Raw genomic sequence first — 27406 nt, 5'->3', positions numbered from 1 at the left:
TCAGTTATTGTGTCTTTGTTTCTGATTGGTTCTTTTTTATGTTTTCTATCTCTTTGTTGAGGGTCTTACTGAGGTCTTCTACCCTTTTCTTAAGTCCAGTGAGTATGCTCATGACCATTATTTTATTTTTTAAAAAAGATTTATTTATTTATTTGGGGGGGCAAAGGGGGAGGGAGAGAGAGTCTTAAGCAGACTCTAAACTCAGTGTGGAGCCTGATGTGGGGCTCAGTCTCATGACCCTGAGATCACGACCTGAGCAGAAACCAAGAGTCAGATGCTTAACCGACTGTGCCACCCTTGCACCCCTATGACCATTACTTTAAATTGTCTATCGGGCATATTACTTATCTCCATTTTGTTGAGCTCTCTTGCTGTGATTTTGTCCTATTCTTTCATTTGGGACATACTCCTCTGTCTCCTTATTTTGTCTAACACTCTGTGTGTGTGTTATGAAGAAGAGGTCTTGTAGTGCCCTGTTGTGCAATGTTCTCTTTTCACCAGAACCTGGCACTTCAGGTTGTTTCCTGTGTGTTATATGCACCCTACTGTTGTGGCTGAGCCACTTTTGCCTTCAGTCCAGTTGTCTGTAATGGCTTTCTTTGCCTATTTAGTCACTCTATTGTTAGTGGGCCAGTCTGGGGCTGCCTGGGGCTTGAGTTGGGTGAGATCAGGTATTTTCCAGAGCTGCACTAGCACCAAACTGCAGGTCACTCATGCTGTTTTGTCTCCTGTTAAGCTTTTGTTGATTGCCGGGGCCTGAGTAGATAAGTGACATCTCGTTACCTTTGCTATGTTCCACTGATTAGGAGGAAGTCATTGCTCCTGCCTGCTCTCAAGGGAAGGGAATTACACAAAAGCATGAATGTCAGGGGTAGAGATCATTGGGATTTGGGATTTTGGAAGGTGCTTACAGAGAGGCACTCTCCCATGACTCAGGACTTAAGTTCCTGGCAAAGACTACCTGGAACAAGTCTGATATTATGCTGGGGTGGCCCCTTAAATTTTGCAAATGTGGTGACCTAAAGAAAATAATGTGGATATACTCAAACTGGTCAGAGTATTTAGGAAGGATTCAAAAGACTTAGGGAGTAGAGCATGACAGAATGTCTGTATTATACAAGGCCAGAGAATCAATTAGATGACTTTACTACTTGAGAAATCCCAAAAGACATACCCATTGGTAAAAGAGTAAGGAATGCTAGTGGAAGGGTGGGGCACTGGAATTGTTAAGTTCATAGGTGAACTTCCTCTCTAGGTTGGGGTGGAGTAGAAAATGCTGCTATAGATCTACATTCTCTTGTATCAGCAGGGTTTATAGGATTCTGAACTAGCAGAGGCCTGGAATTGGCACTTAACTTGTTGGAGACAAGATTGTAATAATTAAAGTAACTGGCAGCAAAGCCAAAATTATAATGGGAACTTTTGCCAACAGGTATATTTGGTGATGGCTAGTTGACTGTGGTGTTCATAGGAGAAGGATGTGTGGAAAGACAGCAGGGGATTGTTTAACTTATATATACAAAAAGTTCAAGACTGAATAAGCAGAAAACTGATGTTGGCAAACATAATGGCAAATCAGAATCCTTCTCCTAGTTTCCAGACCAGAGTTAGCTCTCAGAGCCTGTTGATTCAAAGAGAGACTGGGTCCCCTTGAGGAAGTAACTTGCAACATCACAGCATGTGTTTGTAGTATATATTACTCAGTCTTTCTTCAAAGAGACTTCTGGTCATTCACCAGAATAATTATATCTGGAGAATGGGGAAATACCAATCTTTTGAGGATGTTGGATACTGGTTCTAAGCTGAGACTGACACCAAAATGCTATCATGCCTCCATGGTATAATGAGGCTTATGGAAGCCAGGAGATAAGTGGGGTCCTGGTCCAAGTCCATCTCAGAGTGAGTACATTTTTTCTTATGCTGTGGTCATTTCTCTTGTCCCTAAATGCATAATTGGATGAATATAATAAACAGATGCAGAACCTTTACATAGGTTCCCTGACCTGTGGAGTAAGCACTATTATGATTGGAATGGCTAAGTGGGATCTGGTGAAATTGCATTCCCAAACTAAGAAAGTAAGTCACAATTTATCTAGTGGGATGGTAGAGATAAGTGCCACACTTAAAGAATTAAAGGATGGTGGGTGGTGATCAGAATTATATCTCTTTTAACTCAGCAGTCTGGCTCATGCAAAGTCAAATGGATGAAAATGGGCCATGGCTGGCAACTGTAAACAAACAAATGAACAGACACACGAAAAAGTCCCTTGATAGCTGCCATATCAGATGTGGTATCTTCACAAGAATAGATAAGGCTAATCTCTGGCACTTACTGTGTGGTTACTGATATGATTAATGCTCCTTTTTTTTTCTCATCAGATGAAAAGATCAAGAGCAGTTTGTTTGTCTGGATGGGCAGTCATACATATTCAGTTTTACCCTGGTACTATATGAACTTTCCTAATGCCTGTTATAATATGGGTACCTTGATCATCCTGACATTGAACAGAATACTGGTCCATATCTTGATGATATTGTATTAATTGGATCTGCTGAGCAGGAAGTGGCAATCACTGTAGATATTCTGGTAAGACACCTGTACAATGCACATCTTTAGAGGGCTACCCCATCAGTGAAGTTTTTAGGGGTTCAGTGGTCTGGGGCATGCTAGAGGTTTTTTGTTTTGTTTTGGTTTTTTGTTTTTGTTTTAGAGAGGGAGAGAGAGAATCCCAAGCTGGCCCAATGCAGGGCTTGATCTCACAACTCTGAGGTCATGACCTGAGCTGAAATCAAGAGTTGGATGCTTAACTGACTGAGCCACCTGGGTGTGCTAGAATATCTTTTCCAGAAAGTTATTGCACCTTGAATAACCTACCACTAAAAGAGAATTGCAATACTTGGAAGACCTTGGATTTTGGAGGCAGTATTTACTACACTTGTGAATGATACATTCAGTCACATTATTGGGTGACTCAAAAAGACACCGGTTTTGAGTGGTATCAGAACATAAAAGGGTTTCTGTAGCAGGTTCAAACTTTGGCATGAGAAAAAGTTTACTTACTATGACTGAATTGTGTCCCTTCCAAAATTCATATGTTGATGCCCTAACCCTTCTCACCCTTCTGCTGACTGTATTGGAGATAGGGCCTTTAAGGAGGTGATTCAGGTTAAATGAAGTCATAAAGGTGGAGTCCTGTTAAGATACAATGGTGCCTTTATAAGAAGAGAAAGACACCAGACCTCACTCTTCACCATGTGAGAATACAGTGAGAAGGTACTGGTCTGCAAGCCAGGAAGAGGGCCCTCACAAGAACCCATGCTGGCACCCTCATCTTAGCCTTGTTGCCTCCAGAGCTGTGAGAAAATAAATTTCTGTTGTTTGAGCCACCCAAACTATGGTATTTTGTTATGGCAGCCTGAGCAAACTAAAATAAATCCCTTTTATTTTGGCCATATCACTTGGCATATCCTATATGCTATGTGTTTAATCTTTCCTATGGTAGATTAAAGACACTGTGTGTAGTCTCTGGTAAGACCTAGGAAGAGAGTTGCAGAGTAGACCAATAGGATTCTGAAATACAATCATATCATATGTGGCATGGAACTTTTTTTTTTTTTTTTTTTGGAAAGGAGCACACGAGCACTGTAGAGACCTAATACTTGACTGTGAAACACCAAGTGACTATGGGACCAGAGTATCCCATGATGACTTAGGTATTGGCTGACCCACAAATTATAATTTGGGTGGGTACAGCGGCAATTCATCATACAATGGAAATAGCACAGTTGCAACTGGATCCAACTTGGTCCAGAGTTACAGAAAAAAGGTGGTTCTTCTCTCATGTCAACTACCTCTACTGCACTAACACTCCTCCTTCAGATTGGCCTGCAGCTTCATGGGTGGGGGAGTTCTTATAACTGGGTTTTAGAGATAAAATACCCAGGTGTGGTTCACAAATGAGTTGGCTATCTGGATGAACCAAGGAATATGAGCTACAAAGTATGTGGTTCTTTGTGTCTCATGTTAATGCTCACAAGAAAGTATCTGACACAGAGGAGACATTGAACAATTAATTTGTTGGATAGGATGACTGGTTCAATGGTTATAAGGCAGCTTCTGTTCTCAGCTACTCCAATGCTTGTGTGATGGCCAGTGAGGCAGTGATCATCGACATTGTACATGTACCTCTCACCATAAGTGATTTAGATGTTGTGGCTGCCAACCTTTCAGCCCAGAGACAAATGCTGAGACCTCAACAGCAGGGAGACCATTTGGAGAATACATTGGTTACATTGGACCCTTTGACTCTTGAGGGGGCAATAGTTTGTCTCTACTGAGGTTGATATGTATTCTAGGTGTGGATGTATCCTCCCTGCCTGCAGTGTCTTGGCCAGCACTGCCATCTGACGGCATATAGAATATCTGATTTTTAGACGTGGAATCTCATCTAATATCTCTTTAGATCAAGGGAATCTTTTTTTTTTTTTAATGAAAGACTTGCCACAATGGGCACCTGATCAAGGAATCTACCAGTTTGCCATTAATGGCATCATCAGGAAACTACTGGTCACCTACAGCATGCTGGAAAAACCTCATAAATGAGCAGCTAAGGAGATAGTTTGGAGATCACCACCGTTTAGGGTTATGGTGATGTCCTTCAAGATGTGGCATATATTTTAGAACAATTATTCAGTAGTGCTTTGTCTTTGAAAGCTAGAATATTGACCTAGGAACCCAGGGTCTCTTACCATCACTTCTAGTTGTGGAGGTGCTGGGTTATATGGTATGTGCAGAATTGATTTGATTATGTAATGTCAGATGGTTCTCCAGAAGGCCACCAGCAGTGCTTAATGGCTCCCATAGCCCTTCATTTTCCACTAACACCTGGCATCACCAGCTTTCTGAGTTTTTCCCTACAGTAAGGAAACACAGGGCATGGGTACAGGAAGGGTCATCATATTTAGGAGCCCAGAGAATTTCAGATTCTGTGAGTCTTCTCTATTTCTTCATCTCTCATTCTTCATACCAATGGGCAATGAGAACCCATAAACTCCTCAGTAACAGTTCTTTGAGAGAACAAAGTTCTAGAAATTCTGGGTGCTCTGAGGCTCCTCTGGGACAAATTTGGAAGGGAAGACACCACAGAACACAGAGAAGTTTGTGAGAAGTTTATTTTATAGACCACAACAGATATTCCAGCCAAGTTTTCTTTCTTTCTTTCTTTTTTAAAATAATGTTCTGGGAGACCTCTTTTTTTTTTTTTTTTTTTTAAGATTTTATCCATTTGACAGAGAGAGACACAGCGAGAGAAGGAACACAAGCAGGGGGAGTGGGAGAGGGAGAAGCAGGCTTCCCGCGGAGCAGGGAGCCTGATGTGGGGCTCGATCCCAGGACGCTGAGATCATGACTTTAGCCGAAGGCAGACGCCCAATGACTGAGCCACCCAGGCGCCCTCCAGCCAAGTTTTCTTGAAGGAACCACCCTGGGGGGCAGTTAGACAAGGGCTTCCACCAAGATCAGATTATCTGTATGCCCTGAATGGTATAAAAATATTTTTGTCCATTGGGCACCACTGCCTTATTAGGGCAGATACCTTCTTTTTCAATAATGTGGACCATTGCTGCTATTGCCATAGTTCCTGAAAGAGACAAGGACAAAGATCTTCTCTGATAACACTCTAACCCCATTTCCTGGCTTTTCTACTAGTTTCAGGCACCTCCTTCTAGGGCCTTAGTTTCCCTAAATCATTTGCAAATATATCTCCCTTAAGCTTTTCTCACACAACCCCTCAACTTTCAGACGTGGGCATAGTCCCCATCCACTCTCCCCGCTTCTTCCCTCCTTTTTCTCCACCCTTCTGCCCAACATTCTGCTCCACATCCAGAGTCACATTTCTCTTTATGGTTTCCCCTGCCCTAGTGGATAGTTCTTCCTTTGGATGACCCCTATACTTACTATTGACTTCAAAGTTCCAGTAGAAAGTTCTTGGATAATCCTCACAGAGGCAGGCGGTGTAATTATAGTTAAAAGGACCATCCATTGTATGGCTGCCTCGGAGGAAAGTTTTAATCTGTGGAGGAGGAGGTGGGCAGAGAGGACCCTGTGTTAGTCTGGGGAGTGGGAAAGGGAGAGAAAGGCAAGAAAGCACGAAGAAGGAGGAGGACAACATCCTTCATGTGCAAAGAACAGGGACGGATGTAGACCAGAGGCACTGTGGAGTCCACTTTTGTAGTATCATTTTGGGAACAAAAGTCTAGGTCAGGTTTTCTATCAACATGTCCTCAAATTCCTGCTTTAGTGCCACCGTGGGTCTGGGCTCTGAAAGGAAGAGTTAGTGAATTGGCAGGGCAAGGAGAATTCATTCTGGGGCAGCCTTCATCTGGAGAGCAGGTTTGCTGTTATTCCCTGGCTAGGGATTTCAGGAACTGGTCTGTGACCACAGCTTGGCTCTTGGGTGTGGAGGCCAAAACCAGGTCTTGTTGCCAGAACCATGCTCCTCTCGAACTCTGTGACCTTTGATGATTGCAGTGACATCTCTCAGTCTCTTTGTCCTTGGTTGTGAGAGGAAAACAGTTACTTACCAAAGTTGGCTGTAAGATAAACAAATGAAATCTTGAAGGTAAATTTCCTTTTTTAATTTGAGAGGGGTTTACAACTTGGGATATGTAAGTTTCAGCAGCATTAGGAACTTTTTGTCTGGTTAGTGTTCAGCACGGGGGTGTTATCCTGGAGTTCATAGACCAAGAGGGTCTGTGAACTCAGATGGAAAGAAATTGCATCTTTATTTTGTTAACATCTCACTGAAATTGAGTATTCCTCCTGTTATGTCATCAGCGATCCTCAGTGGCATTAGCAGTGTGTATGATTTTATCGTGAAGAGAAACATAGATTTGTTAGTATTACTTGGCAGGTTTATATATCTCAAAATATTGCCTGCACTCATCACTACCTTGAACATGGGGACATTATCACGGGGTTGCATGGTCATGGCTGGGGCCATCTGCCTATCTCCTGAAGCTTGCCGAGGTAACTGACAACCGTGCACCAAATAGCCTGTCAGCTCCAAACGGCGAATTCAAGTGTTCTCACCATTGGAATTTTACTCAGAATATTTTGAAGATCCTGGTGTTTCTTTCAAGAACCCTACCCTTGGGACACGTGGGTGGCTCGGATGGTTAAGTGTCTGCCTTCGACTCAGGTCATGATCCCAGGGTCCTGGGATCAAGTCCCACATCGGACTCCTTGCTCAGCAGGGAGCCTGCTTCTCCCTCTGCCTGCCGCTCCCCCTGCTTGTGCTCTCTCTCTCTCACTATCTCTCGCTGTCAAATAAATAAATAAAATCTTTAAAAAAAAGAAGCTACAAATAAAAATTGTTGACCAGAATTAAGAAAATTTCCTACAAATTCTTTCTAATTTACAATATCATTTATTTTATGAGATTCCTTGTATTTGGGTAGGTTTTAAAAAGATTGCCTTATTTTATTGTGTTAGCATTGTTCTTAAAACATAGTCCTTATAATTACTGCAGTACAAAAGTATTTCACATGTGATTTTGTTGATTAAACACACTTTTTTACACCTATCACTTTCTCAGGGGTGGAAATGGAGTTTCATTATCTATCATCACCAGAAACTACCATTATCACAAGACATTTTCATTCCTTTTGTCATCTTTGGTTATGATAAACAAAACACAAAATTGAAAAATTATGATGTGGCCTCCCCCCCACCCCCAATTAACATACAAGGTTCATATTCTCGAACTGTAAACAGACAAATTTGACAAAGCACCTGTGTTGTTCTTTGCTCAGTGATCAGAAATCTTTCTCTTACAGGTATGGGGCCATTTTTAGAATGTATTCTTATGAATAACAGTCTTCATGCTCCCAATTTTGTTTTTGATTTAATCATTATACGTAAGTCTAATTTGAGTTAGGAAACTCCTGCCATAGGAAAATGCTTGTGCTGTCTGAGAGAGTGCCCTTCTGGAAGGAGTCAGTGTAGAGACTCCCGGGTCTTTGCCCTAGAACAGTGATAGCTAACAAGGGGCAGATTGTGTGTGCGTGACAACATGTGAGAAGGTTGCTGGCAGGGAGGAGAAGACACACTCTTTCCTGGGGAAGAGCCTCTGTGGATTAAACCTACACAGACCTCTTTTCCTCATGGCCCAGAGCAGCCAAACAGGAGTGATAATGCACAGGTGAGACTTACATGCGTTTCCATTTGAGAACCTCTGATCTAGTAAAGGGATCGGACCTCCCTCCCACAACTGCTGAAGTGGAGAAAGTGGGGAGGAGAGTGTGGGCTCCTTGTTGGGGAGAGGAGGCTGGAACGAGAATGAACTACTGATGGTAGAGCAAAAGGGCAGAGGGAGAGGCAATGAACGCAACCTCTGCTCAGAGCTTACTGCAGAGGAGGGACTCATACCCCATGTGTTCTCTGCAACATAGCTCTTCTGCCCACCTGCCTCAATCCACTGGATGGGGGTGCAGTTTTCCTTGTGAGAACCCTCTATCCCACCCCTCATCTCAAACAATTACATCCAGGACCTTAGAGGAGCTCTTACTTCTTCTCCCCCAGCTCTTACTCTTTTCCTCTCTTCTTCCTCTTAGCTGTGCTTTTCTCACTACTCATTCCTTCTTTCCTTCTCATCCTTCCTACACCTCTTTGGATCAGGTTCCTTCATCTGTAAAATGAGAGTAGTAATCTGCCCCAAGGTCTGATGGTTGTTTTGGGGCTCAAGTAGCATAATACATATGAGAATTGGGAGCATGAGGATTGCTATTCAGCATTTTATTAAGTATAATATGCAACAGTAAAGTGAGAGAGTAATCTAATTGTACTCATAACTAAGGAGTCCGAGTTTTCTTGAGTTTACTTCCCCAGGCCTCTACTTACCACCATACATTCTCTTAATTCCGTTCCAATTGTAAGCTTCAGAGTGACTTCTTCATTTTCTTTTGCTACTTGGGGCATCTGCAAGTTCATTTTTATTACTGTTCGACTGGTTTTGGGAAGAGAGAAGCAGGGCAGAAATCAGAGATCTGTCCACAAGAGAGATGAGCACAATGAGCAGAGCAGAGGGCACAGGAAAGGTGCAAGGGGAAGGGGATGATGGGATCTGAATCATTTGCTGAGTATCAGAACCCTTGGAAATCTTTGATCCTTGTTTGGTTTGGTTGTTTTCTACAGACTTTGTTTTGTTTAATAAAACAACTTTGATGCTTTATTTAAAACTGAGCATCATTGTTCTTTCCACTGACAAAAAAATAAATTAAAAAAGAATAAGAATACAATATCACATGTCATTTCTTAATAAAATCCTCCAAGTTCTGTTGATTGTCCACTAAGTGGGAAGGCTCAAATCATTGTTAGTAGAAATATTCCATATCAACAGAATCATACTAAACCTTAAACATCTTAATGCACTGGAGGAATTTTTAGAGTCATCCTTGAGATCCTCCTTCTTTGGTTCCTGGTGGGGCCTAGGAATTTGTATTTCTTTAGCTCTGCAGTGAATTTGGACACATGGCCATATTTGGGAACTTTAGATGCTACCCTATTTTCAAGCCACATACCACAATCTGATGGGAAAAGGAAATGGAGACAGAGGGAAGTCAAGGATTCTTCCATCAGGGAGAACTGGGTTCAGGACTAGGAGACTTACTTTCTCTCTCCCAGAAACTCCTGGTTGAGCTCTTTTGGTGTTGGGTGGGACAGGAGGAAAATTCAGGCTTTTGGCTACAATGCTTCATGGTCCCATTTTACTGGAGTAAAGCATCTTAGATTTTGGAGATATTCCATTTCTTGTACCAGTTGCTCTAGTGCTAAGTGTGCAGGAAAGGGTATGAAGACTTAAGTGTCTCCAAAAGTCCTCTCATTTATAAATGAATTTAGGATTGATAAAATGACCAGCTTAGCTAGAGTGAGTGATCAGATCAGCTTGCCCAGGAGTGAGGAGCTTCCTGGGATGACAGCCTTTTAGCGCTAACACCGAGAAATTCCTGAGCAAATGGTAATGGCTGATCACCCTAATTAGTATAGCTTATTTCAACGACTTGCTGTCCCATCTCAGGGTGGGGTGACATCTGTATCTGAACCTACCCTACTCAATGTTTCTTAGGACACTGGCCTCCACTATACCAACTTGTCAAAACTCTGAAGGGTTTACTCTGTCCAGGAGAGGATGTCTGGTCATGCCACAGAGGGTACCATCAGAATCACAATCTAAAAACCCAGGATTCAAAACCATATTCTTGTAAAGAAAACCCTCTAGATTTGCTGAGTGTCCCTGCTTCTCCCAGACCCTGCTCCATTTCCTACTTCATTTTGCCCAATTTTCCTGCTTCCTTCAAGTATGTACCCTCAATGATTTGGCTTCTGAACCTGTGCTCCTGGGTCCTAGTGAGGGTGGTGGGTGAGTGTATACTTTCTTTTGTCTTTGGGCTTCAGAATAGGAAGAATGTCTAAGCTGCTGGGCTAGCTCAACTTCAGACCATGTAGTCAAGGATCAATGATCAAGGCTTCTGATCCTTTAGTGAGTCCTGCCAAAATTGCTCAAAGCTATCATTGAAACTCACAGACCTGCTAAACATTCTGTTCTAGGAGACAAGGTGTGAGAACATAAAGTTTACTGAGCAGAAATCTAACAAAAGTGTAGACTATGGACAGAATGTAGATCAGAGCCACAGAGCAAGACTGATTGTTAATTACAGCCTTTACGCACACTGGGTGCCATATTTCCATGGACAACCTAGAAGCATCCAGTGGAAATATGAGGGGAGTTGATAGGACTTCCTAAGAGGAGAGAAGTGGGACTTGACCTGGGGTTTATAAGCGTCCCTGGGACTAGAGTTCTGGGAAATTGAAAAGTTTTCAGAAAGGGATATATAGATTTCCAGGCTAGGATAGGAGCCCTCCCTGAAAGGATTTTTGTGAGGAAGAAAAAAGCTTGGCTCACTTGTCTTCCTGAGCTTTGTTGGTCCCCAGCTGCAGACAGAGAACCAGGAGCAGGACGCCAGGGCCGGCTCTGAACAGGAGCTGGAGAAGGTGCATGTTGGACGAGACAGGAATGTGATGTCCTAGAGAAGTACTGTCCCAGGTGCCCAGCATACTCCTTATATGCAGATCAAGGAAGTGGGAGAGCTGCCAAGCGGATCCATATGGTCAATTAGCCAATTATCCTTTCCACTCATGCTCTTTCCTTGTTGACCTAAAGTTTGTTTTTCTATGGAAAAAGTCAACATTCAGCTACAGTGTTCGAGTCCAGGAAAGGAGTTAGATTATCCTTCCTCATTTACTTAGTATACCAGAGTTTCTCAGAATAGCCAGGACCTCAAAAAACATAGCAGCTCTTACCCAGAGCAATCTATACCTTCAATGCCATCCCGATCAAAATTCCAATGAAATTTTTCAAAGTGCTGGAACAAACAATCCTAAAATTTGTATGGAATCAGAAAAGACCCCGAATCACCAAGGAGATGTTGAAAAAGAAAAACAAAGCTGGGGGCATCACGTTGCCCGATTTCAAGCTATATTACAAATCAGTGATCACCAAGACAGCATGGTACTGGCACAAAAACAGACATACAGACCAATGGAACAGAATAGAAAACCCAGATATGGACCCTCAACTCTATGGTCAAATAATCTTTGACAAAGCAGGAAAAAACATGCAATGGAAAAAAGAGTCTCTTCAATAAATGGTGCTGGGAAAATTGGACAGCCACATGCAGAAGAATGAAACTTGACCATTCTCTAACACCACTCACAAAGATAAACTCAAAGTGGATGAAAGACCTCAATGTGAGACAGGAATCCATCAAAATCCTAGAGGAGAACATAGGCAGTAGCCTCTTTGACATCGGCCACAGCAACTTCTTTCAAGATACATCTCCAAAAGCTAGTGAAACAAAAGCAAAAATGAACTTTTGGGACTTCATCAAGATAAAAAGCTTCTGCACAGCAAAGGAAACAGTCAACAAAACAAAGAGGCAACCCACAGAATGGGAGAAGATATTTGCAAATGACACTACAGATAAAGGGCTGGTATCCAAGATCTATAAAGAACTTCTCAAACTCAACACCCAAAAAACAAATAATCAAGTCAAAAAGTGGGCAGAAGAGATGAACAGACACTTCTCTGAAGAAGACATACAAATGGCTAACAGACACATGAAAAAATGTTCATCATCATTAGCCATCAGGAAATCCAAATCAAAACCACACTGAGATACCACCTTACACCAGTTAGAATGGCCAAAATGGACAGGGAAAGAAACAACAAATGGTGGAGAGGTTGTGGAGAAAGGGGAACCCTCTTACACTGTTGGTGGGAATGCAAGTTGGTACAGCCACTTTGGAAAACAGTGTGGAGGTTCCTCAAAAATTTAAAAATAGAGCTACGCTATGACCCAGCAATTGTACTACTGGGTATTTACCCTAAAGACACAGATGTAGTGAAAAGAAGGGTCCTATGCACCCCAATGTTCATAGCAGCAATGTCCCCAATAGCCAAACTATGGAAAGAGCTGAGATGCCCTTCAACAGATGAATGGATAAAGAAGATGTGGTCCATATATACAATGGAATATTACTCAGCCATCAGAAAAGATGAATACCCAACTTTTACATCAACATGGATGGGACTGGAGGAGATTATGCTAAGTGAAATAAGTCAAGCAGAGAAAGTCAATTATCATATGGTTTCACTTATTTGGGGAACATAAGGAATAACATGGAGGACATTAGGAGAAGGAAGGGAAAAATGAGGGGGGGGAATTGGAGGGAGAGGTGAACCATGAGAGACTATGGACCTGAGAAACAAACAGGGTTCTAGAGGGGAGGGGGGAGGGGGGATTGGTTAGCCCGCTGATGGGTATTAAGGAGGGCACGTACTGCATGGAGCACTGGGTGTTATACGAAAACAATGGGTCGTGGGTCACTACATCAAAAACTAATGATGTATGGTGACTAACATAATATAATAAAATTAAAAACTACAAAAAAAAAAAAACATAGCAGCTCTTTCCTAGCTTACGGAAATGTTTTCTTTTCCCTCATAATCATATGCCTGCGGTATGTAGCCTTAAAAACAGTCTGCTCCCCTAGTCTCTGGAGAGACTGCTACCAGCTGTGGTAGCAGATTTCAGATTACAGCTGTAGGACACCTTTGCTTGATCCCCTTATAATAAGTTCAAGAGGAGATGTTCTTCAAAAAATTTCATAGGGCTGCTAGGGTGATCAGGATTCTCCTAGGGGCCACCACCAATCATGACAGGGGAGAAAACTAGAGATGGGCTGCTCTGGATGCTGGGAAATTAAGACTATAAAACTGGGTGGCATGAATTTGTGTGTGATTGTTGAGTCCTTAACTTCAAGGGCTCTAACACGAAGACACACGCACACACACACACACACATTCTTTTGGTTCTATTTGAGAATCTTAATTCAGCTAGTGTTTGAGAAGGGACAATAAATGCTGAAAGGGTTGGAACCTATACTGGTTGCAAGTGTATTTGAAACTTTGGGTTGAAATCAGGTTCTAAACCCATGATATACCAGGCATTTCAGATGGGAAGGGCAGATGGGGAGTAGAGAAGATAAGGCAGCTGGGCATGTTGTACTGAATTCTTGATATCATTTTTGCTGGGCTTCAAGATGCTTCAGTGTTCCTGGGATATAAGACAGATTATTACCTATGGAATATAATATTGAGAGGCATTGCATGATGATATTTACATATATATTAGTTTAAAAATCATTGTTTTTTATGTTATGGTCACATATTGGTCAGGGATATCATGGAAAGTAATATCCATAGAATAATGGAACATGGTGAGGATCCCTTACAGGCGAGTAGGAATGACCATACTTTTATTTTTATTTTTTTAAAAGATTTTATTTGTTTATTTGAGAGAGAGAGAATGAGAGAGAGAGAGAGAGAGCATGAGAGGGGGAGGGTCAGAGGGAGAAGCAGACTCCCCGCCGAGCTGGGAGCCCGATGTGGGACTTGATCCCAGGACTCCAGGATCATGATCTGAGCCGAACACAGTCACTTAACCAACTGAGCCACCCAGGCACCCGACCATATTTTTAATCTTTCATTCCATAATGTATTTTTGATTATAGGACTCCTGGGTATTTTAGCCCGATATAAATGTTTGCAGATATTGGTTAAACAATTTTGGCTAAATCAGAAATAGATATTTATTCTAGAAACTGATATGGTTTAAGGGTCAATAAGCCAATAAATCACGCAACATAATTTCCTCACCTCCTACCCACACTGCATTAAAGATCTAAATGGAGATGAACAGTATCAGGCAAACCTTGGTTTTAGCTTGGTTTTAGGAACTAGGCAAGTCCACCTGCAAAAATCCATGTGTCCCAAGTCTGTTCCACAGTTGACTCAGAGGCATCAGTATTCATGGGGTTGAATATATCTGAAAAGATCAAAATTTCAGAGGGAAGATGGAATCTAAGTAACTGCTGCAGTTCTATAGATGGTATGTTGGAAAGTTTTCGGAGTGTTGTTTAGAAAGTTTGAGGATAATATCATTTTCTTCTTCATGCTATTGTTTAGAAAACTAATCTAGCAGATGGCTCCAAGGTGGAGAAAATGAAACCAAAATTGTCATGTCCTTTAAGTAATGAACGGGTCTAGTAGGTTTCAAAAAACAAATAGAGGTTGATAAAATCAGGCTGTAAACAGCTGAAGAGGCTCATAGAAGGGAATGTACAGGTGTAAGGGGAAGGGATTAAGGATTAAAGAGGAGCCAGCCACAGGCTAAATTTGCAAAGAAGAAGGTGATCTTAGACCTGACAGGGCTCACGAAAAAGGAAGGTAAGGAATGACCAAAAAAAGAGTTAAAGAAGCCAATGCACAGTGAACACATACTATGTGCATTACACTGTGCTAAACATTTTACACATATTTACTCAATTTTCAAAACAATGCTATGGAGCAGATTGCCAGCTTTCTTCCATTTACAAATGGAGAAATGGAGGCACATAGCAGATAAATACGCTAAGCCCAAGTCACATAGCCAGTAACTGGTAGAGCCAGGTTTGGATCCATGTTTTGTGGAATACAAAAGTTTTGTTTTACAATAGTGGGAACCTCTTTCAGAAGTAAAATGCAAATTTTCAAATATGAAATACAGATACAGGACTTGGGAAGAGGTTGTAAGTAAGGGGCCCTGAGGCTTCACATCCCTAACTTTACCATGCATACATCTTTGGATGAACCAGAATTTGAATGCAAGCAGTCTGCCTTTGGAACCTGAGCTTTTAACTACTCCACTGCCTACCAGTGAGGACAAGGACCCAAAGAGGCATGCCCAAACACTAATAGAGAGAGTACCAAAGTAGGAAAATACAAGGCCTACTATAAGCAAACATTTACCTTCCATGGCTGACCATTCTAGGGTGTTTCCCCATAAAGTTGATGTGAACAGTCTCAGCATTCATCCTTTCTTTTATGAATTCATCTCCCTACCCATCATCTACCTAGTTCTTTCAGATAATCTATTCTACAAATATTGATTAAGCACCTACCTTTACAGAGAGGTTTAAGGTGATGAGCACACAGAAATGAATTAGAATATAATGGGGGAGGCAGTCAAAAATTTGTTAATTTAATAGGCTGTGATCAGAATTGTAATATTAGTTTCTGTTTATTGAGGACTAATAAGTATTTTACAGGTTTAACCTAAATGGAGCGGGCAGTTGCTAGACATGTTGCTGTCCGTCCATAGATTGTATAAAGCATCCAAGCAAACATGATAAAATAGAATTTGATTCAGAAGTTTTAAATAATATTAAAGTTCTTTACTATTGTTATACTTTTGGGGGTATGGAGAAGTTTTACACATTGCATTCCACTTTCTTAGTGTTTTTCTTGATCCCCACATTTTCCTCTTAAGGGTAGCTGCCAGAGATTTCTCCGGTGTCTCTTGTCAGTGTGCTATACACTCCAACATGGTGTTTCCCCCCTTCTTAACACTTTTTATATACGGAGTACTTTTTTAAAAAATTAAAAAATGTGATTTATTTTTAAAGATTTTATTTATTTATTTGACAGAGAGAGAGAGAGCGTGCACAAGCAGGGGGAGCAGCGGAGAGAGAGGGAGAAGCAGTCTCCCTGCTGAACAGGGAGCCCGATGCAGGGTTTGATCCTAGGACCCTGGGATCATGACCTGAGCTGAAGGCAGATGCTTAACCAACTGAGCCACCCAGGTATCCCTACACTAAGTACTTTTGACATATGACCCTCCCTCCCACTGTACAAGACCTCAGAAGTAGAGCTCTGCTCCTTGTGTCTCCTACTCTCACGAGAATCACATACCCTAGAGTTATTGTATACAGCTTCTTCAAATACCAAAAACAACAATAAGAACAAATATTTATACAGTGCTTACAATAAGTCAGACACTATTCTAAGTGCTTAACATATTAATTCACCTATTCCTTAAAATGATCATATAACTTTTTTTTGTGGGGGGGAGGGGCAGAGGGAAAGGGAGGGAATCTTAAGAAGTCTCCATGCCGGGCACGTAGCCCTATACGGGACTTGGTCTCAAGACCCTGAGATCATGACCTGAGCTGAAATCAAGTCAGACACTTACATAACCGACTGAACCACCCAAATGCCCCAAAATGATTATATAACTTAAATATTATCCTCATTTTAAGGATGAAGAATTTGAGGCCTAGAGAGATAAAGTAAATTGCTCAAGGTTGCAAAGTTAGTAATTGGCAGAGTTAGGGTTCAAAATCAAGTAGTCTGATACCAGAGTCTGTTTTTTTTTTAATATTTAAAAAAAATTATTTTAGAGAGAGATTGTGTGAGCAGGGGGAGGGGCTATGGGAGAGGGAGAATCTCAAACCAACTCCACATTGAGCATGGAGTCCAATGCGGGGCTTGATCTCATGACCCCAAGACCATGACCTGAGCCAAAATCAAGAGCCAGATGTTCAACTGACTGAGCTATGCAGGCACCCCCAGAGTTTAAGTTTTTAAGCAGTTAAATTTTACACTTAAGGGAAGGAAAATCAACAGAGATTTAATATGTGCATGTTCATTATTAGGACATAATACCAAAATGTTTCCCAAAGTTGTTATACCAGTTTGCACACCAGCAGGGTGTAAGAATTTCCATTTCACTACAACCTCAACAATATTAGATATTGTCAATTTTAATCTTATTGACTATTCTAATGGATGTGTAGTGGAACTTACTGTGATTTTATTTTGATTTTTTTGTGATTACCACATATTTTCTGGATATCGGATATCCTTTTTGTAAGGTGCCTATACAAAGTCTTGCCCATTTTTCAACTGGATTGCTTGTATTTTCTTATTGATTGTAGGATTTCTGTGTATATTGTCTTTATTCTTTTAATGATGTCTTTTGATGAACAGAAGCTCATAATTTTAATGTTTATATGTATCCATCTTTTCCTTTATGGTTAGTGTTTTCTCTGCTCCAAGTTCATGAAGATACTAATTTTATCTTCTAGGAGGTTTTTTTTTTTTGTTGTTGTTTCATTAGATATTTAGATCTACTATCTGCTTATAGATGGCTTTTTGTGTTTGATGTGAGAAGGGACTAAGATTAATTTTTTTCCATATGGATATTCAATCATCTCTATGCTGTTGTTGAAAAAAACATATTTTTCTCATAGTTTTGTGACTTCATTGCAAATTTAGGTATCTATATATTTTTGTTTTAGAGAGGGAGGGGGGCAGCAGGAGTGGGAAAGAGAGAAAATCTTAAACAGGCTACATGCCCAGTACAGAGCCCAAAGTGGGGCTTGATCTCACAACCCTAAAAGATCATGACCTGAGCAAAAATCAAGAGTCAGATGCTTAACTGACTAAGCCACCCAGGTGCCCAGGTATCCATATTTCATCATTATTCTGTTTGTTTTCATCATGTCAATTTCACACTTTTTAAATGATTACAATGTTAAAGTTACTCATGGGGCATCTGACTGGCTCAGTTGGTATAGTGTGTCTCTTGATCTCAGGGTTGTGAGTTTGAGTCCCATGTTGGAGCCTACTTAAGAAAAAGTGTTAAAACCCCAAAACAATCAAATAAAAAAGAGTCACTAATGACATCCAGTACAGTAATTCTTTCCAATTGTTTCTTCCTCAAGATTTTCTTATCTTGCTCTTATTCTTGACCCTTTGCATTTCATGTGTATTAAAAAACCAGCTTGTGCATTTCATGAGTATTTTAAAAGTCTACAAAGAAAAAATGGTGTTTTGATTGGGATTATATTGATTCGATAGATCAACGGTGGGAGAATGAACACATTTATGGTACTGGGTTTACAATCTATGAAAATAGCATGTCCTTCCATTTACCGGTCTTCTTTAATTTCTGTCAAAAATATTTCTGTGGAAAATCTTTTTGTTAGATTTATTTTTGGTACATGGCATTGTATGCCACTGTAAATGGTATGATTTTTAAAAATTTCATATTCTAATAGTTTGTTACTGGCATAGAGAAATAGAATTATTTTTGTAAATTGATCATGTGTTCAGAAATCTTGCAAATACTTAATAATCCTTATAATTTCTCATTGATTCTTTTAGATCTTCTATATACACAAATATATCACTTAATAATATAGCACATTTTTCATTTCCTCATATTTTTATATCTTTTCTTGACTTACTAAACCACTTAGAACCTCCAGTACAGTGTTCAATAGAAGTAACCATTGAGGATATGTTGTGGTATTTCTGGTGCAGAGTGAAAGCTGTTAATAGTTCATTATTAAATTTAATACTAGGTGTGGATATTTGTAGATATTCTTTATTAGATTAAAAAAGTTCCTTTTTATTACTAGTTGTGGTAGAAAATGTCTCCCCCCACCCTGCAAAGAAGTGCAAGTCCTCAGCTCCTGAACTATAAATATGTTACCTTACATGGCAAATGGAATTTTGCAGATGTGATTAATGTTAAAGAATAGAGATAGAGGAATTATCCTGGATCTTCCAAGTAGGCCTAATCTAGTCACATGAATCCTTAAAATCAGAGAAACATTTTCAGCTTTGCTCAGTTAGAAAGAATGTGTAGATGGAAGAAGAGTCAGAGAGATGCAACATGGCTGGCCTTAAAGATGGAGAAAGGGGGCTATGAGCCCAAGAATTAGGACAGACTTAGCTGGGAAAAGCAAGGAAATGGATTCTCCTTCTGAGCCTCCAGAAAAGAACATAGCCCTTAGACACTTTGATTTTTAGTCTGGTGAGACCTGTGTTGAACTTCTAACGTATAGTATTTCAAGATAATAAATTTGTGTTGTTTAAGCCACTAAGTTTGTGACAATTTGTACAGCAGTAATAGAATACTAGTTCACTGGTTTGATAAGTTTTAAAAATTCATAAATAGATAATGATTTTTTTTTTTTTGGAGAGAGAGACAGCACACAAACAGGGAGAGGTGCAAAGGGAGAGGGAGAGAGAAACCTAAACAGACTCCCTGCTGAGTAGGGAGCCCAGCTCGGGCCTCAGTTTCAAACCCAAGATCATGACCTGAGCTGAAACCAAGAGTCAAACTCTTTTTTTTTTTTTTTTTCAAGAGTCAAACTCTTAACCAACTATACCATCCAGGCACCCCAAGAATGAATTTTATCAAAAAGTTTTTTGGTTCAATTGATAACGATTACATGAGTCTTTCTTTTATTTTGTTAACATGGAGAATTTCATTGTTTATTGAATATTAAACCAAACTTTCTCTTTAAACAAACAAACAAAAAAGGGCGCCTGGGTGGCTCAGTCATTAAGTGTCTGCCCTCGGCTCGGGTTGTGATCCCAGGGTCCTGGGATTGAGCCCTGCATGGGGCTCCCTGCTTCTCCCTCTCCCATTCCCCCTGCTTGTGTGCCTGCTCTTGCTATCTCTCTCTGTGTCAAATAAATAAATAAAATCTTAAAAAAACCCAACCTTTCACTGCAGGAATAAACCGAAGTGGTTATAATGTTAAGAATATATACATATATATATATATATATATACACACACACACACACACATACATAGATTTATGTAGGTGAATATATAGATATGTAGATAGGTAGATAAAGAGATGGATTTAATTTGATAGGACTTTTCTTAGTATCTTTGATTATCTGTCCATGAGTGATATTGACCTGTAATTTTACTTCATCATAATATATTTATCAGAATTTGTTATCAGGAGATTAAGCTGGACTCATAAATTGAGTTGGGAAGTCCTCTTCTCTGTTCTCCTGAATAATTGTGTATAATTGTTGTTATTTATTTTTGAAATATTTGGTAGAAGTGATTGGTGAAGATAACAGGGCTGGGTGTTCTCATTGTGGGAGAGGTTTAAAATATAATTTCAGTGTCATTAATAATTAATTATTGGATTAGTCAGAGTATTTTTTCTTTACTATTTAAAGCTGTGTTTTATTAAGCAATATTGATGGAAAGAAATTTGTCTATGTTATGTAATTTTTCAAATTTATTGGTAGTTTCATCACATGGATGTACCTTAATTTTCATGAAGAAACTATATGGGAGTAATTTATCTGAAGTTGGAACCAGAATAGTTATTATGGCAAAAGGTTTTTTGGAGCCTTTCTCAAATTTGGGTGTTTGGTCAAATATTTAATAGGAGTTGGTGTTACAGGATCCCAACCGGGAAGGAGTTTCTAGGCCTGAATAACGTAGCAATGTCCCTTGATAACGAAATCGAGAGTATCTGCTTATTTGTCAGTAAAAATTTGTGTTTCTATGAATATTTTACAAGAATCTTTAAGATTTCTTGTTGCAGATTTCTTAGAAGAGAGTAAGCTGTCATTCTCAAGGCACCTGACCCTCACAGACTAATACATTCCACCTGGTTATTGACTAAGTCCAGGCACTGATTTGCTTCAAGGATTTATATCTTCCTGAGTATGACATTGACCTTTCAGGACTTCATGTCTGGTACTGTGTGAGAATAGGGTACTGTCTCACTCCATGGATTGAGTATGTTACCTGTTACCTCTTGAATTATTAGGAAGGAATTTAAACTGCCACATGTTGCATTTTAGTGCAGGATGATTTTAAATCTTGGCCTGCCCTTGGAGTAATGATAGCTCCCATTCATGTGCTGTTGCTGTTGGATTAGTGATGCAGGAGTCAGAAGGATTAACATAAGCCTTGGGCCACTCCTTGCCAGAGATGCCATGTTTTTTTGACTCGCTAACATTTCCTGCTCTTTGGGCCATTATACTTAAATATATCATTTGGCAGTGTTCAAATTCCTCTGAAATTATTGTTTTTTTCATCATCTCCAAGACATATGGTACTTCAAAGTTGATGTTACTAAAGATGTTCTTCTATAGCAAGATTTTTAATCAACCAGTTAGCAGAGATTTTAGTGCCCAAGGCTGAGAAAACTGTATTCCTCATTTTGAGTTATACAAAGGTATCTTGTTCATTCCTTCATGAATGAACTTCAGAGCTACATTATCCATGGGGATGGGAACCTGGAGAGTACCTAGGTGGGTAAGCCTGGAGCAGAAGGTTAAGGTATAAATAGGTCATAGCAGGAAGGAAGAAGTCTGAATGGCTCAGGCCCAGAAGAACCTAAGTCTGGCAGATTCTTGGTAGACCAGAGGAGAAGCTGGTGAACTCTATGGCCAGTAGGGAAGTGTTGGGCTCGCTGCATCTAAATCTCTGGTATAGCTATAAAAATAAAACAGATTACTGAGCTCTATACCCAAAGATTTTGATTCAGGAATTTGATAAAATGATGTAGGAATTTGGTATTTTTATGAAGCCCTGTAGGAGACTCTGAGATGCCATCAATGATATAGAGATCCTAAAATATATAGATTAAGGTTGAAATCCATGTTCTTGGGGAGCAGTGGTTTGAGTGAAACCTGAAGGCTAAAGAGATAGCCAGGAAGATGGACATTTCACAACATGCTCTAAAACAAGCCTAAAGATATTGTAATACTGCACTGAAGTGGGTTTTAAAGAGTTTTTAGTTATGAATTCAGGCTGAAGCTCTAATGAGGAGTAGAGCATGGGTTCTCAAATCCCTATGTAAATAAGAACTGCTTAAGCAAACAAAAAGCAAAAACAAAAACAACAGGCCCATCTTAGAAATACCAAATGAAAATCTCTGGGTATGCAGGGCTTTGGCATTTTAAAATTTAAATGATTTTACTTGTATTTCAAATAAGTACATTGTTTGTTAAGGAAATAGTTTAACCTTATTACTGCATGATTTTGAAGGAACTAAACCATATAGAAATAAGACTCTGAGAGATGTAGGAAGGGTAACAAGGGAAGCATTTTTACATGCTTTCCTCACTATCCTGCACATAGACCCCACCCTCAGACAACAACCTTGGATGTTAGAAACAGGCTGTGCATATGCTATATACAGAATGTATGTTCCAAACAAACCAAACTTTTGTAATGTCCTGAACATGTCCCTGTGACCTACTGCATCTGTGAATATGTTGCCTGCTCCTGGAGTATTCACCCATCCCTATTTCTATCCATAGGTCTTAGATCTGATGCTCAAATCCCATTTTCTCCAAAGAGTCTTCCCTGATGGTCTTAGCCAAAGTGATACCTCTTTCATCTGAGGTCTCGCTGTACTTGAAATACATTTCAAAATTATAAACGCTCACTGTAGAAAAAAATGTGACCAAAGAAAATAAAATCAATCATAATTTTACCACTGTTACCATTCTAGTACAGCTTTCAACTGTTTCTATTTATCTTTCTTATTCTTTATTGACCAAAATATAATTATAAATTTATAAGATTTATAGAATTATAAATTTATAATTTTCATATAGATATGAGAGAATTTTTTTTATTTGTCAAAATCAAATACACCTAGAATAGCCCTATCTACTAGACTTGGAAATCTTCCATTTTGGTCATGAACTTAGATTCTTATTATGTAGCTCCCACCCTTACAGCAGCCTCCTTTGGGCCTATACACTCACTCTTATGCCCTGATCTGTTAAATCCCTAAGAGATAATGTAAACTGAGGAGCTCAGACTCAGCACACCAACACATATTAGGATGGGGAGGGAACGATATCTCCCATTTATTCCTATAGCAGCAACAGCAACAGCAAAAACTCACAAACCAGTATTTCAGTGAATTGTCCTGGTACATGTATGCTCATGTATATGTGTGCACACACACAGGACATATGCCTTATAAATTAATCCACACTGTATATCTTGTTCATAATATTATTTACTGCACAGTAGCTTATAAACATTTGCCACTATAATTAGATTTCTTCTGTATATTTTAAAGGCTACCTAACATATATTGTATGAACAGAAATTATTTACTTAACCAATCCCTTATTTAAACATTTAGTTATCTTCAGTTATAACTCTTTCAAAGAATACTGTAATAAGATCCTCACTTGAATATAAGCACTGTGAGGGTGGATGTGTGTGTGTGTGTGTGTGTATTTATTTATTTCACTACTATATTCTCAGTGTCTAGAACAGAACTTGGAGTGAAAAAGTCTCAACAAATAGTAGATGAATAAAAGAATAAGTAAATCATTATTCCTGGAAGTGGAATTACTAGGTTAAAAAGTTCCAAACTGCTTTTTCCAAAATGACACCTTCTCGGGCAGTGTGTGACATTGCCAATTACCCCACATTCTTACCAACATTAAGAGTGATTAACTCAAACAACAAATAACATCTTTTTTCCTGTGATGTTATATTATGTCATGAATTGTGTTCTGACTTATATTCTTTGTTTCAATAAAATAATCGTGTCTCTTTTGACGGTCCTCCTCGTCCTTAACCTCTAACTGTTGGATGACCCTCACTTGCTAGGATCATCTATCATAATGGCTTTTATCTGGTAATGACTCCCAAATTGTATTTCCAGCCCTCACCTTTCCCCTGAATTCCAGACATGTTCATTTAACAGCCTACATAACAGCTTCATTGGATTTCATAAAGCATCACAGATTTAACACATCCAGGTCAGAACTTTTGATTCTCCACATTCCCAAACTGCTCCTCTCACAGCATTGCACACATTTTAGTAAATGGCGCCTCTGAGTACCCAGATGCTAAGTCAAAACTTTGGAGTCATCAATGATAATGTTCTTTCTCTTGCAACCTACACCCAATCTTCCAACAAATCCCGTAGTCTTACCATGAAAGTATCTATAATGCCATCTCCTTTTCCATCCCCAGTTCCGTCCCATTAGTCAACTGCAAGCACCTATCACAAGGACTGCTGCAACATTTCCTAACTGTTCTTGCTTCTGCTTGTGCCCTTACATAATCTATCCTACAGATAGCCGCCAGAGTGTGATCCTTTAAAAAAATAAAGCAGATTTTGTACTCCCTCCCTCCAAAATCAAAACAAAGCCCTTCCTGATATCTTTCCATTATATGTAGAATAAATTCATTGCCCCTCCCCAGTCATGGTCTAGGAAGTCCTACAAAATTTTCCGATTTCAGTTTCTATTATTGTTTTTCTCCCTAGTCTGCTCCACTTGCCTTGGCCTTCTTGCTCTTCTTTAAACATACCAAAACAAACTCCTGCCTCAGGAGTTGTACTTGCAGTTCCCTCTGCTTGGCAACCTCTACTGTACATACACGAATGGCAGGTTCACTCTGCTCAAATATTTCTTTTTCAGGGAGCTCTTCCTGTTTAAATGATCACCCTCAGACTCTTTTCATCCCTTTGCCTTGCTTCATTTATCTCCATAGCACTTGTAACCCAGAATTTTACATATATTTCTTTATGATTTGCCTGTCCCTCCAGTAGGATGTACATCTTAAGGGGCAAAGAATTCTTATCACCCATTTCCTGCTTTATCCAGAAGGCATAGAACAGTAATTCTCAAGTAGTAGGTGATCAATAAATATTTGTCAAAAGAATAAATGAGTGAATAAACTCTTTTCAAAATTTAAATTTCTTGAAAACTTGGAAGTAATTTTCTCAGTTTAGGAGAAAGAATGGGTAAATCTTAAAATTTCAATGAAACCTGGCAGCTTTTTGGCATCTCCTGGCAGTGTTTGCTGAAAACTCTGTATACCCTGCAGCTCAGATCCGTCTTGGCTGGGAAGCAGTCTTCCTATATTTATTTACACTAAAGGAGGACAGCAGTGAGAAAAAATTGAGGCCTAAGAGGGCTTGTCCAGTGCAAATGTGGAATACTCAGGAAAACCTTAAGTTTCCTGCCTTTCTAGCCAGTCCAGCCCAGCAGAACAGAACCTTCCATTAATCTTATTCAAGGGACTGGTTTGCCACTTTTGGCAGGGGCCTTATTTATGCCCACCCCTTCCTCCCAAGTCCCTTCTGGGCCTGGCTCTTTTCAGGCATTTTGGGTCAGTAACTTTGGAACAAAGGTTTAACTCTCTAGAAACCCACAAATCAGATGGTTCTGTAATCAGGTCTTATCCATTTCCTTTTGCTCAGCAACAAAGAGGCCAGAGGACCAGGAGAAATGAGAGGAAATGGAGAAATGAAGTTCTCTAATTCTAGACTCCTCCTTTTTGGAAGGCCTGAGAGTTCCTTCCCTTTCACAGATTTATGCTGTAAGCTTACATTTTTTAAAAAAGATTTTATTTATTTGTGAGAGAGAGACAGAGATAGCAAGAGAACACAAGTAGGGAGAAGAGGGAGAACCCTGGGATCACAACCTGAGCTGAAAGCAGACGCTCAACCAGCTGAGCCACCCAGATGCCCCTGCAAGCTTACATTTTTAGAGGATTTCTTCAAACATTTCCAGAAACATGCTAGTCTTCTACTGTGGGCGTCTTTCCCGGGGTCTTCCATGGTTCCTGATGGACTCATTGTGTATGGAGCAAAGTGAAAATAGGGGACAGAGGTGAGGATTGAGAGATAGCTGGGAGCAGTTGGAGGAAGGAGAGACTGTATCTTGTTTTCGTCACAGGAACTGAATCTCTGGGATTAGGGGAGGGAATCATTTCTGACTCAATTATCTAGTACTGCTCCAGCCCCCTTTTTACAATGAGATGGAAGCCAGTGGTGTGTTTTTGAGCTGGAAGTCTGTGAGCAAATGGAAAAAGACAAGCCTGTCTGGCTTTGGAATCAGAGCTACAACATCCAGTTAAAATGTAACTCCTGAGAAAGGATGAGGAAGAAGAGAAGGCTTCTATTCCTGGGTAAGATTCTAAGCCAGAATCTTAGAATCTGGCTTAGAAACACACACACACACACACACACATATAAACAATCACACACACAGGGAGTTGGGTCACTCTGTGAGGGAAGAAGGGAGTTTCCCTTTCTCATGTATTGGCAAATGCCAAGTGGCATTTTCATATGGTTATGTCCCTGTCTCACAAAACCCCTTGTGTGATACCTTCTATTAAACCAACAATACAAGTTAATTTGCTAAGATGGCGTAGGTAGTAAGTGGCCAGACTAAATCAATGTCTAGGTTTCTCTACTTGCAAAAGCCATCCCCTTCTCATTCTATTGTGCTGCCCCTCACAATTTAAAATTACAGTTTAATCTTTGTGGTCAACCTCTGCTCCTAGAATTCAGGACCAATATCTAACCTGGTAGCTCAGCTAAGCTCAGGAAGATGAACAAGGATTGTACTCTGGGGTTTCTGAAGGGATGGAAAGGAGGAAAAGTGTGTTTTTCTCTTTAGGCCACTTGACAGGGCTTCCCAACACGTCCTCTTAACCTTTCCAGGTACACATTAGAACAGATTCTCCTTCTTCAGGAAAGTCAACAGGATCTGCACAATGGCACATTGTCATGAATATGTTGCCAGGACAGGATATGGGCTATTCTTCCTGGTTTTATAGCCTAAAAAATGTCCTTGTATCAGAGGTCAATTTAACCCACCTGCCTTCACAGGCTGCCATATCAACCACTTCGGTTATGTGAAACAATTGTTGCTGACATTCCGTTTGCCAGCCTAGCACTGTCCTGATCCAAGCCCTGCCCTCTCACTCTTATTCTCTCTTCTGCTTTGTGATATCTGCAGAGATTGGACCCCAGACACTCTCTTGTTAGGTCTTGGGGCTCTGGTTCTATTGGCGAATGGTTGCTGATTAGAACTGCTCCCCCCCATACCCCCTACAGTGAACCAGGAGCTTCATCCATCTGGGATGTACTCACTTTACCTATAAACGTCTGCTTCCCAGCCCTGGACACATTTTGAGAGAACTTAGAGAAATAATCAAGATGAGACCTATGGCATTTCTGTGCACTTTCTTCATTCCATTCCTTTGGGTGGGTCCAACTTACCCTGGTTTCCTAGAACTTTCCATTTTAGCACTGAAAATCTTGTGTGCTGGGAAACCTCTCAGTTCTTGGCAAATCAGATGGTGACCACCCACATTCTCCTTCTTCCAGATCATCAGCTTCCAGATCATCATGTCCTTC

The 27406-nt window shown here is 40.1% G+C and overlaps 2 protein-coding genes across 2 annotated transcripts in view; one reads left to right on the top strand and one right to left on the bottom strand.

The window, feature by feature from the left end:
• Positions 1-27406, top strand: part of LOC118021193 (olfactory receptor 6V1-like) — a 114527-nt gene that overhangs the window by 54404 nt on the left and 32717 nt on the right.
• On the bottom strand, positions 5453-11080 carry PIP (prolactin induced protein). The gene is made up of 4 exons (XM_035021298.1): positions 10962-11080; positions 8900-9005; positions 5957-6071; positions 5453-5639 (listed from the first exon to the last, which is right to left on the bottom strand). The coding sequence occupies exons 1-4, from the start codon at positions 11054-11056 to the stop codon at positions 5518-5520; spliced, it is 438 nt and encodes a 145-aa protein (XP_034877189.1). The 5' UTR covers positions 11057-11080; the 3' UTR covers positions 5453-5517.

Source organism: Mirounga leonina, unplaced genomic scaffold (assembly GCF_011800145.1).
Source record: "Mirounga leonina isolate KUSES-001 unplaced genomic scaffold, KU_Mleo_1.0 Mir_174, whole genome shotgun sequence".
Lineage (NCBI taxonomy): Eukaryota > Metazoa > Chordata > Mammalia > Carnivora > Phocidae > Mirounga > Mirounga leonina.
This window is presented reverse-complemented; position numbering and strand designations above follow the sequence as displayed.

Coding starts and splice junctions, on each gene's coding strand:
- PIP (XM_035021298.1), bottom strand. CDS start 11,056: ATGCACCTTCTCCAGCTCCTGTTCAGAGCCGGCCCTGGCGTCCTGCTC. Junction 9,006..10,961: donor AACAAAGCTCAGGAAGACAA/GTGAGCCAAGCT, acceptor TCCCAAAACCAG/TCGAACAGTAATAAAAATGA. Junction 6,072..8,899: donor AATTAAGAGAATGTATGGTG/GTAAGTAGAGGC, acceptor CCTCCTCCACAG/ATTAAAACTTTCCTCCGAGG.